Below are 12,528 nucleotides of genomic sequence, written 5' to 3'. Positions count from 1 at the left end.
TTGAAGTTGTGAAGCAGAAAAAAATAATAATAAAGAAATTATGAAACAAGAGGAGAGCTGTGAAGTGAGAGCACAGTGAATCTTGTGGTGCATGAGGCGAAGACAAGCAGTGAAAACTGTTGAAGTGGTGCCTTGTCTTTGCCTTGCTGCAGTGGGTCCCTCATCTGCTGGAAATAATTGATGGCAAAGGCAGGTTGGCAGGGATACTAGCTGAGCCATGATCCTGGAGAACTGGTGGCCTCAGACCTCTGAACTGCATCTGTAAACCTACCACAGCTGCTTTCCCAGCCCAGGATGGAAAACAGCAGTCATTAGGCTGCAAAACTCATTTTATTTGGGTTTTTCACTGGGGACCAATGAATGCAGAGAGCAACATTTGTGAACTTTAGGGCAGGGACTGCTACAGCTGAACTGCGTAATTCTGGATTTTATACTATGCAGCATCAGGAGCATGAGAAACAAAGGCTCCTCCAGCATGGGATGAGAGTGTAATCCCATCTCAGGGAAGGGTTCCCCGGTGTCAGGCTGCAGGAGCTGAATTGTGTTTCTGTGTGCCATTAAGAAAGGAGCAAAGCTGCTGAGAGGAGCCGACAGTGTCAACAAAAGGAAGAGCCCAGAGTGAGAGCAAACTGACAGAAAATGATGAAAAAATATCCCTGGTTGTCAATGGGGAGGAAAAAAAAGAGAAATATATGTAGTGAGACATCCTGTAAAGAGCTCAGGAAAGCAGAACCAGTCTTCTTCAGCCTTGTAAACTACCAGCTCACTCCTAATGTCTTGCCTGTGTAAGTCCTTCTTTGAAGCCATTTCTGTCCCAGGAGGAAGGAGAAAGAAGGGTTTGAGAAGGAAGAGAGAAAAACGCTGTTTAGAAGGATGTTGTGGTGAGTAAAAGGGTTTGGCCTGGAAACAACATCCAAAGTGAGTATAAATAGGACCCGAGGGAATGGCATGAAGCTGTGTCAGGGGAGGTTTAGGTTGGATATTAGGAAAAGGTTCTTCACCCAGAGGGTAGTTGGGCACTGAACAGGCTGCCCAGGGCAGTGGTCACAGCTCCAAGCCTGACAGAGTTCAGGAAGCATTTGGACAACACTCTCAGGCACATGGTGTGATTTTTGGGGCTGCCCTGTGCAGGGCCAGGATCTGGACTCAATGATCCTTGTGGGTCCCTTCCCACTCAGGATATTCTATGATGCTATGATAAATTAGAGGAGATATAAAAGGAAGTTAGCATCAAAAGAGAAATATGGAAGAGGCTATAAGCATGGCTGCAAGTGCACATTGTAGACCTGAATAAAGGCAAAGGTAGCATAAACAGAAGTGCTTGAAGCTGAGTGGCACAGATAGGAAGTAATCCATCAGTCAAGACTATCAGAAAAATTTTGGCATGAATTTCATGCTACTACATGAAATTGAATCAAAATAAACAAGCAGTGCATGGCAAGAAATCAAAGCAATGGTGAAGCTTTTTTAGGGATTTATGCAGCTTCTTTTAATCCATGATAAATGAAACTTATCCCAGTGAAATTTACCCCCACAACCAAACAGTTAAGCTCTTGAAACTGGCATCTGCAGACAAGGATAAATTTTTCGCTTTTTACTTTTCTTACTTTGATATGAACGGTGTAATTTGCAAAAAACTCATTTATTTAGTTGTAAAGCTTTGCTGTAGGAAAATGTACTGGGTTTGCATGGCAAGGTTTTGGTAGCAGAAGGGCTGCAGGGGTGGCTTCTGTGAGAAGCTGCCAGAGCTTCCCTTGCGTCCAATGGAGCCAATGCCAGCCGGCTCTGAGATGGACCCACCACCGGCCAAGGCATCAGCAATAGTGGTAGTGCCTCTGGAATAACTTATTTGAGGAGAGAAATACCTGTGCAATACCAGCAGCAGCCAAGAGAGAGGAGTAAGAATATGTGAGAGGAACAGCTCTGCAGACACCCAGGTCAGTGAAGAAGGAAAGGAGGAGGTGGTCCTGGTGCTGGAGCAGAGATTCCTTTGCAGAAAAATATTTTAATATTTCAAAACCAGATAGGTAAGTAGATAGTTATAGAAGCACATGTGTTTTGCAAGAAAAAAAAACACACAAAAATGTGATTCAGGTCTGAGAGCTAGTTAACTACCTAAATGTAGATCTCCCAGTGAAAATTCATTTAAACTGAAGCCCCCTTAGTGCACTTTGTGTTTTCCAGAGCACTTGACATGAAAAAATGTATTAGAAAGCCAGACCAGTGGGTGTTAATTTTGTACTTCTCAAACCAGAGATGGATTATTATATTTAGCTGGAGCCTTTATGTTGACGGTCAAATGCTGAATTCCCAGAAAAGTTGACATGTTAATACTTATATGCAAAAGGTCTCTTTGCCCAAGGGTTCACTTGTTTTGTCAATGATTTCCATTGCATATACTCAAGTCTCCCACGAACCAAACCAGGATCGTCACCTGAAAATTTCAGTCTGTGAAGAGTGTGAAGTTTTGACTGCTACTGAACATACCCTGGCTGTTTGTTTATAATGGGATAATCAGCAATGCCATTTCTGGTCACTGCTCAAAAAAAAAAAAAAAAACCCACACCACCATTAAATGCAAGAAGAAATGCTTGGAATTGGTGCAATTTTGAGTTATAAGAAAAATATACGTATGTGGGAGAGGATTTTTTACAGGGACCTGTGAAGTACTGCTTCAAATTAAAAGGTATATTAACTGATTTAATATTCTAATCCTAACTGAGATTTTGTCTGAAAAACCTTTGTAATAGGCACAGTCATATCAGATAAGAATTGAAGTGCTTCTCTGTAATATGTTTATTGGCTTTGAATGAAGCACAACTGATGGTTTGGTCACAGAACCTGCCAGAGGGCAGCTTGCTTTAACGAGAAGTAAACAACCAGTGACTTTTCAAGGTAACAGGGAACCTGAGGGTGCAGTTAAACTTCAGCTTAAGCTGATTTAGGTGATTAGTTTTTAGCCAGCAAACTGTCTTGAACCTGCTGTCTGTAGGAACACATAAACTGGCCTTACTGTTGGGGGCTGCTCTGGGAGAAGGGATGAAGTGGGACAGCAGCGGCCCCATCTTACACCTGTTCAAGATGTCATGAAGACTCATCCTGTCAAGAACAGTGCAGATTGTTTTTAAATCTGTGAAATTCTTCTTCAGTTTAGGAATGCTCAGTGGTTTGTGTTAGTGTGCATGTTTGATTTGAACTGGGCTATTTCACCTTTCTTCCCCTCCAGTTTCACTAGCATAAGCTTGCAGTGAGCAGCAGCTGGGTTTTATGCTGCAATCTCCAGACAGGTGTATGCTACCTTTAATATTTCAGCTGAGATTAAACCATTGATACATCCATGACCACTTTAAGCCCAGGAAGGAGAAGCTGTAGGCCTACCTTCACTTAGATTTGCAGAGCAGAGAGCTAGGCATCAGTTCTCATGTAGTTACCAAAATCGTTTGAATGTTCCCAACTAAAATTTTATTTATTTTTACTGCAATGCAGCTAGATTCACAAATGTGATCAGTACAAAAGCAAATATGCTTGCAGTTAACAGCTGTTAAGACTAAGCTTTAGGCACATTTCTGCAAATTAAATGTGCAGTTGCGTAAGAGTTTATTCTATCTCAATAAACCAAATCAGATTCAAATCAACCAGAGAAAAAGTGGTTAGGCCCAAACCAGTACCTGTTTATCTGCAGGACACCAAACCTACCTTTGCAGTGGGAGGAATTCAAATTATTTGCTGGGCAAAGGCAGTGTAGCTGGTCCACAAAGGAAAATCAGCTATTGAGACATGGCAGGTGCTAGGCAAGGTCATGAAGACAAAGACAGATAGTTTCACGCCTAATTTTTTATCTTGAGTAATCCAGTTATGGTTAATCAAAGATCCTTTGTAGAGCGTTGCAATCTGTGGAGACCCCTAAAGTTGAATGTGTTTGTTTGCCATTAAAAACAATCCATCTGCTTTAACAGAGCAATCAGTTGTTCTGCATTAAAGGTGAATTGCAAATATGGGTTTTTTCCAAGTTTCCTTGAGATAGCCTTGTAGAGATTTTTATGTTAACTGAAGAGTTTTATTTGGTGCCCAGTGAAATCTCAGCTGAAGCATGAGCTAACAGCAGTGTGTAAACCAGCCTTTACGGGTGGAATCCAGGCAGTCACACATGCACAGAAATCAGCATTGTTATGGGAGGAATCTGTTTCCAACTGTTTCACCACATTTATCATCATTTGGAAGGACTTGACCACCTGGTTCAGAAGAAATCTTGAGCCCAACAGCATTAGTCTTAATGCCAGTTATGATGCTGTCTGGTAAAATGGACTGGGCACAAGGAAGAATTGGATTGCTCCTAATTGTGTGGTAACCACGCAGGATGAGACACGGTAGCCACAATGCCCTCACATTATTAAAACATCAGTTACCAAACCAGCAATGTACTTCTGGAAATGAGATTATTCAGGGAATACTGCTGCTTGAGAAAGGGAGAGACTTGGCCTCCAGCCTGGTTCCTGAGCTGACCCCAGGCAAGCAGGTGGGTAGAGATGGCCACACTCTCCACCATATGGTGTTCCTCAGTGCTGAGCATTGTATCAGCATCAGCAGTCTCTACATTCATAGGGCTTTTAATTAGCATGGTGCAAAAATGAGCAAAACCAGCATCAAAATCAGTAAGTGAAATAATAAAAGCTTCTGTGGCATATAAAGCCTATAAAACTTTTACATTTTAGCCTGGTAATTATTCTCTTCTGATGACTGAAATATTTAGAACAGAAAAATTCCACTCAGATAAAAGCATCCATCTCTTCATGAAGGATAACAAGTAAAGCATCCTGAGACAGACAAAAATATGCTCTCTTGAAATCTCGGGGGCTCAGTTGTTCTCTGACCTTTCCATAGGCAAGCTGCAGTCCAAATCCTCCATCGGCCATGAGTGGGGGACAGGGACCAGCCTGCTCTGTTGTTGTTTCCCAGTTCAGCAATCCTGCACTGTCTATTGAGCTTTCTCAGAGGGAGGGCTTTGAAGGTCTGGCCAGTACATGCTGCAATCAGCAACCTGCATGCTGGTTGTCTTTCAGGCTGACAGGCAGCCCCACCCTTAATTTGGAGCATGTTTAATTTCCCCAGATGCTGATGCAACAAGTGTCAAATGAGTGAGGTCAGTCTTCTACTATTTCTTCCAGCTTGATTTGGAAACTTTGCTTGGTTGACACTCTCACCTGCATGGAAAAAGACCAAAAGCTACCTTAAGTATGAAGAATTTACTTAATCTATGACTGAAATACTGATTTCACAAAGCAAAATCATTATAAATAATTAAGGCTCGGCTACTGTATCATGCAAAGTGTGATATATTGGTGTACTATTTTGTTACAAAGTATTAACAAGCTTATATTTCTTGTGACATATAAGTCTTATTAACATTTCCTGCTAAGTAAATAAATAGTGAAAATGTGTCCTACTCTTCTAGTATGTCATTTTCCTTTTGTGCTAACAGTCAATTAAAGTGTTACGACATTGACAACCTCTCACTGTTTTCCACTCTGCCAGCGTTGACTGCAACCTTGAAACAATAACATTCAGACCTGGAAAATTTTCTGGCTGATGTTGCATGACATGAAGTGTGTGTTTTTATTTGCATGACTGCATAGGTATAATAAAGTTCCCACTTTAATGGACTTGTGCAAATACCTCTCAGAGGGTGCTAAATTACTTTTCAAATCAAATTCTCTTCCACACTGGAGTGGGACCTCAAAAAAGAGTATGCTTGTTGAAACTTCTTCCAAACCTAATTAAAGGCATTAGAGAAGCAGTGCTGTGAGAATCCGCCAAGTGCCTTGATGATGTGGTGATCAGAGATGGTTGTCTTAATCATTCTTTTTCCTTCTTTTCCCTGCCTTCCCCTTAATGTTTTTTTCCAGGTGCGTTTAGAGTGGCCAACAGACCTCACAGTGAACCCTCTGGACAATTCACTGTATGTCCTGGACAACAACATTGTCCTGCAGATCTCCGAGAACAGGCGTGTGCGGATTATTGCTGGGCGCCCCATCCACTGCCAGGTGCCAGGCATTGACCACTTCATTGTCAGCAAGGTGGCCATCCATTCCACCCTGGAGTCAGCCAGGGCCATCGCCGTGTCCCACAGCGGCATCCTCTACATCGCAGAGACGGATGAAAGGAAGATCAACCGTATCCAACAGGTCACAACCAATGGCGAAATCTCTGTAATTGCTGGAGCCCCGTCAGATTGTGACTGCAAGATTGATCCTAATTGTGATTGTTTTTCAGGTGAGGAGATGCTGGTTATTTCCTGTCTGTTATCTGTTGAGATATCTGTTATCTGTTTGACACAGGTGCAGATTAGCAAAGTGACAAGGGGAAGGGGAGAAAAGCAATGATTCTGTTTTCTTGGATAGCTCAAAACCTTATCAGCACACCTTTGTGGATTTAATCCCTTGGCTTCTGAGATGTGAGTCTTCCACTTACCCCTGGAGGAATGTCAGGGTGGTCCTAGCTTTCCCTCTTTTGATACAGAGTTGAGACACACCATTGAGAATTAGTTCTAAGTCTGCCTTGCTGTTTCAGCTGTGTTTGCCCAGGTTGAATATGGTACCAGCTCCAGTGCAGATTGTACCTAAATGCTATTGGGTCAGGCAGCCTTTCTCACCAAGAAGAGCACCAAGGTGTTTCATATCCAGTGCAAAACACTAGCTTATGCCTTCTCATCACTCAAGTCACACTGCACTACCAGCAAAATGGTGCAAATACACAATGTGCAGAATTTCTTCTTTGTGTGTTTTAAGCTGGAAGAGCCAGTGCCAGGCCTGCAGTCCACCACTGCACATTCTCAGGTTCTCTTCCCTGCATGAGCAAAACAAAGCATGGCTTTTTTATTTCATAAAAACATATTTCAGAATGGGACAAAGGACAGCATTCCCATACAGAGGTGTGCAGTGTGTTGCCATCTTGTCATCTCTTAAGAACCACCATGTTCAGCTCCATAATAATGTCATCATAATTCTTAAGCCTCTCATTTCAAGTAAAAGGTTAATTACTGACAAGAAAACATTAAGTATGTCAAGAACAGAGGGGAAAAAATGCAAATGGTCTTTCAGAGAAGGTGTGCTGCTGACCCAGCATTGCAATGATAATCAAAGCCTCCTGTGCATTGCCAAGGGCTGCCAGCTTTAGTGTTGGCTATGGTAGACCAGTGCTGAAAAGAATCCTGTTCAGGGTTCCTATTGAGTGAAACTACACTCAGTGCTGAAAAATTAAAAACTGTGGCAAATCTAATGATTGTGCCAGGGCTGGGTTGGTGAAAGGCAGGATCAGCTTGGCAGAAAGATCTGCTAGTTTGTCCATCTCCCAGGAAGCATAGGTTATGCTCGAACACTCCAGCAAATTTCATGTCTCAGTCAGGAGAAAGAGAGCAACACACACAGTAATGTTTTTCTCCAAGAGCAAGGTTTAATATGCTTTCTTTCTGGTCCTGCTCATGTAAACTCATTTTGGTAGGCACATACAGCCCATGGTAATGCAAATACCCTCCTCAAACCTTAAATTACACAAAACAAGAAAATTGTCAAAAGATATTGAAAGGAATTGTTTCTCGAGGCACTTTTTGACTACTGTGTTCTTATTTTGTTTTCCTGTAGTGTTGAGTTTTTAATAAGTATAAACTAATCTTTACTTCAATGTCATTTTAGCTGAATTAACAGGGGTTTATTTTCTTTCTGTTTTATTTATAACACAATTTCACTTTATAAATACATGCCAACAGACAATAAGTAGGGAATTAAATTTCAGGTGTCATGTTTTTTTCTTTCACAATTTTGCATTAAACCTTTCCTGAACAGCAGGGTTTGGGGCTTAGCAAAAATGCTGTGAATTAGATAATTTATATTCCTGTTTGTCTTCATTGAGACTAATTTAGAATTGCACCAACCTTAGATAATAGGGATTCAATTAGTTGGAAGAGGATATCCGTTTATTGACCTGTAAATGATACTGAGGAGAGGCAGTGTGTCAGGCTTAGGGGAACAGCTTAAATAAGGATATTAGAGATTACTAAAATTACCATTTCTCCTCCAGGTGATGGTGGATATGCCAAAGATGCAAAGCTGAAAGCACCTTCCTCCCTAGCAGTCTCTCCTGATGACACGCTGTACGTAGCAGACCTCGGCAACGTTCGCATCCGCGCCGTGAGCCGGAACAAGGCTCACCTCAGCGACACCAACCTGTACGAGATCGCATCGCCCGCAGACCAGGAGCTGTATCAGTTCACCATCAACGGCACCCACCTGCACACGCTGAACCTCATCACCAGGGACTACATCTACAACTTCACCTACAGCGGGGAGGGGGATGTTGGCACCATCACCAGCAGCAACGGGAACTCGGTTCACATCCGCAGGGACACGAGTGGGCTGCCCCTCTGGGTCGTCGTGCCGGGGGGCCAAGTGTACTGGCTGACAATCAGCAGCAATGGGGTTCTGAAAAGAGTTTATGCCCAAGGCTACAACCTGGCTCTGATGACATATCCTGGAAACACGGGGCTTTTAGCAACCAAAAGTGATGAAAACGGGTGGACAACTGTGTATGAGTAAGTCCATAACATAAAATGCCTGACGCAAGGAACTGTAGTTTAAATCAATACTGAAACTTTTTTGACAGTTCTAGTAATTTAAAAAGAAACCCTGCTACTAACACTGTGTGAGAGAGGACAAATAGTGCTGTTGCACAAGCTTTTAAAATGAAATTTCTTAGATGCCAAAGCCTGTCATATGTAAAAGCTCTGTGCATTGTGCCCATTAAGTAAAGCAGAAACTGCCTGAAATTATACTTCATTTGCACTTTCATATTGTGCATCTGTTTCTCTAAATGAAAATATGATAGTGGAGATTTTTTTGTAACTAAAGAGGTAGAGGCAAATTGTGATATGAATCAGAAATTTGCAAAATTCTTCAGCAAGGCAAAACCAGGAAAATTAGCATACTCATCAGAGAAGGGAGTGTTGCAAAGGAAATTGAGAATCTCAGTGGAAGGAATATTCAAAGACAAGAGGAAGCTTGTCTCTATCAGCAGGAAAGAGGATATATAATAGCAAAAGGATATGTAATAGCAAAAGGCTGTATATATAAGAAGAGGCTTCAAAAACAAGACCATCGACAGGACTTCTAAAAAGCAAGACAAGACAGTTAAAGATACAGTCAGAACATCCTGGTCTGGTCCCAGAGAGAGAACAAACCAAGAGAAAGTTCATTTTTTATTTATAAAGAGGTGTGATGTATTAGGATTTCTCATTACTTACAATTAATTGTCATAATCCCTGTTTGAGGATGCAACAAGTGTTGGATGGAAATCATGTTAACATTGCAGTCCTAGTTCAGAGTCCTTAAGGAGTAATAATTTCAGGACTGAGAGTGACCCATTTAAATCCCCACTTGAGGATGGTGTCAGTCCAGACCATGGACCAATGACACTTTCAAAAAGCCTTTACAGTAGCTCCAAGTCACGTCTGTTACTTGTAAATGCTGAACACCATGCATTGTTGCAGGGCCTTGATTGTTAGAGCATGTGAGAGCAGATTTTTTTTAGTCATGTACCTTTCAATCTCAGTGTTTTACTCTCTCACGCTGACAGAGTATGAACCATTTCACACAATTATTGCTTGTTCTTCTCGTTAAAGTATGACTCAAGTGTAGTAATATCTTTTAAAGGACTTTACCTGCTTGCAAGAGCCTCCCATAGTATGTAATATTGGTTTCTTCATGAAGAAATACCCATGCCTTGGGAGGATTGATAAGCTGTATATGATTAACAAGAAATTTTGCTAAATGAAACAGTTTTGCGTGCTTTCACAGGTTTAACTATAGGATAGGCAACACTGTCCTCACCAATGCTTCGAGTTGTCCAGACTTTGCATGACCCCACACTTCTGCCAGCCTAGATCAGTCAACGAAACAGAACAGAAATGAACAGAAATACAACTCTTAGCATTGCAAAAACAATAACAAAATTAAATGGTGAAGCCATGTCATTAATATTTATGTTCAGTCCAATATTTTATGTCATATTCATAATATATTACTCGTTCCTGAACGACTGATACACAGAATGTCACAGAATGTCACCCAATGTGCTGCAGTCAGAGGGGCAGGAGGCTCTAATCAGCACTGTGCTGAGTCGGTGTGCTTTCAGGAGATGCTGCTCACCTGCTGCCATGAATAGGTCATGGGCTGTGATGGTCCTTCGTTATCCTTTAACCAGATATTATTTTCCAGACAGGTCACATTCTGTACTGACAGCCAATTTCAGCTTGAAAATTGGAATTTTTTGAAGGGCTTACTTATATGTGAAATGCTTGCAAGCTCTTATATGAACGTAGCATTGGAACTAAGAGAATTACCATGTGAGCATATTTCAAATTGCTTGGAATCATCTTCTCTGCTTATGCTAGATTTGCATTCCCATCCAAAAGTTCAACCCGTGGCACTGTCAAGCTGAAATAGAGATGAGTTTGTTTAACAACACATATCACATATACTTGGGAATATGAGCAAAGATAATGAACTGTTCAGAACATCTACCTATATGTCAGATTCACTCACAGAGGGAAATTATTAAGAGGTAGAAAACCACCTACAAAAGTACTTGTCATACATCTACTCTAATCTGATGGAATGGAAGTACTGAAAGAGCTCTTGCATAAAATTATAGCTAATGTACAATTTTCAGTCATCTAGATTTCTTTTAATATTGCATCATTAAAGCTGTAAAAGGGGAGGGGGAGCACTGGGCCTCTATTAAATCAAGGACAAGAAAACACCTGCAAGAAACAACTCTCTCTGAAAAAATTAATTAGACCGCTTTCCCTTTGAAATGATATAACTCTTAACTGTGCTACACATAGAAATGCAAATGGATTGTGAAGCTATATCCCCATGTGTGCATTTCAAATATTGGTGAACACTTTCTCATGTGGGTACTGAAATCAATGCAATTATTTGCATGATTAAATGGTCACTGACATGATTAACAGTGGCATAACTGAGCCCCAAATTAACATTAAGAAATATGTCATGATTCCACCCCTATTAGTATGGGTAGGACATTGCTCTGCAGGAGCTGAGTCCCAGTGTGCTGCTATTCATCATGTGGAAGGTGACAGAACCTGTCCTCAGAGGGTTGGGTTTCTTGGAGCAATCTGGAAGAAAAAAAACCCTTTAGATGATCACGCTGTGGAATCGATACTGAGACACTATTCTGCATGTCCTCCTTGAAGTCAGTGGGACCATCTACTCGAGTAAGAGCCTGTTGGCATGTGCTCTGTCTCATTATGATTCAGTACCCTATCTGGCCAGCCAGCCAGGAACAGTTTATCCCATTTTCAGCTACACAGGGAGTTTTGTATCTCATCAGCAGCAAAACTAGATCCTTAGTGAAGATGGATCCTGTGTCTTGTGCACAAGTACATTCCAATAAACTGGCTGTATTTGCATCTTAAAAATGCATTATTTGGGGATTTTTCTATGATACAGTAGTAAATCCAAATACCCTAGCAAGCTGTCATATCTGTTTGATCAAGCAGTAAATGAAATATAACTGCCCAATGTTCATGGAGTTTTCTAATGACGAAAAGTAGTGATCTGAGTCAATTTTAATCGCTGCCTGTGGCACCCAGTCAACTTGCACAGAGCAGCATAAGGGCAGAATGTAAATAAGTTGTGTGATGTATATGAGGCCACTAAGAGCTGAAAAAGAGATTATGTTGAATTTAGCATTTGATTAATTTTATTTGTCAAAAAAGCCACAAGATGCTCACTAGTTCATTTTCCAGTGTTTCATCAGAAAAGAACAGCTACTCTATTTTTTTTTTTTAATATTGGAAGGAAGAGAAAAAATCCTGACTTTTTTTCACCAATACTTCTTGTAACGTGTAGATTTTGTCTGACTAATTAGGGTCAAATAAAGATCCTAAGGAAATTATGCCAACACCTTGAAGAGAAGGATATAGCCACGTTGTCTGCTGATGTGAATTGGAAGAACTCCTTTGAAGGCACTGCAGCTTTACCAGCTGATACACCAGCTGAAGATATGTTTTGTCAATGAGAGGAGACAGTTAATAGAACTTGAAAACTTAATTATGCTTTCCTACCTGCACAAATAAGTTTCTGTTTTATGAACATGAGTTGGTTTTGCTCATCCAAACACATCTGCAATATCAGTGAGTTGTCTTACATGAATAAAAACATGTCAGCATCAATAAAGTTTTTAAGATGTGAGGCATTAATATGAAACAGTATCAAGCACCAAGCAATGTTCTGCACTGGTTTCTGTATGAACTATCAGAAAGAACAAATATATTGGTAGAACTAAAAAGACCTGTTAGAAATGCTGCTCCAGAGCTTTGGAATTAATTACTGACTTTTTGATAACATGACCTGATTCACATCAAGTACCTTAAACTACAAGAATTTCTTTAGCACTGATGAAGTTTAGGTGAACTGGAATGTGGTGCTCTAGATTCTGTGGTACTTCTGATGA

General features: G+C 40.9%; 1 protein-coding gene across 5 annotated transcripts in view; it reads left to right on the top strand.

Moving 5' to 3' along the window:
• Positions 1-12,528, top strand: part of TENM1 (teneurin transmembrane protein 1) — a 649,978-nt gene that overhangs the window by 615,439 nt on the left and 22,011 nt on the right. For all 5 annotated transcript variants that reach the window (XM_027716459.2, XM_027716460.2, XM_027716458.2 and 2 more), the window contains 2 exons: positions 5,904-6,270; positions 8,074-8,584. In XM_027716459.2, the coding sequence (XP_027572260.2) occupies positions 5,904-6,270; positions 8,074-8,584 (878 nt within the window). The remainder of the gene's footprint in view (positions 1-5,903; positions 6,271-8,073; positions 8,585-12,528) is intronic.

Source organism: Pipra filicauda, unplaced genomic scaffold (genome assembly GCF_003945595.2).
Source record: "Pipra filicauda isolate LSUMZ 115617 unplaced genomic scaffold, ASM394559v2 scaffold58_size5111680_pilon, whole genome shotgun sequence".
Classification (NCBI taxonomy): Eukaryota; Metazoa; Chordata; class Aves; order Passeriformes; family Pipridae; genus Pipra; species Pipra filicauda.
This window is presented reverse-complemented; position numbering and strand designations above follow the sequence as displayed.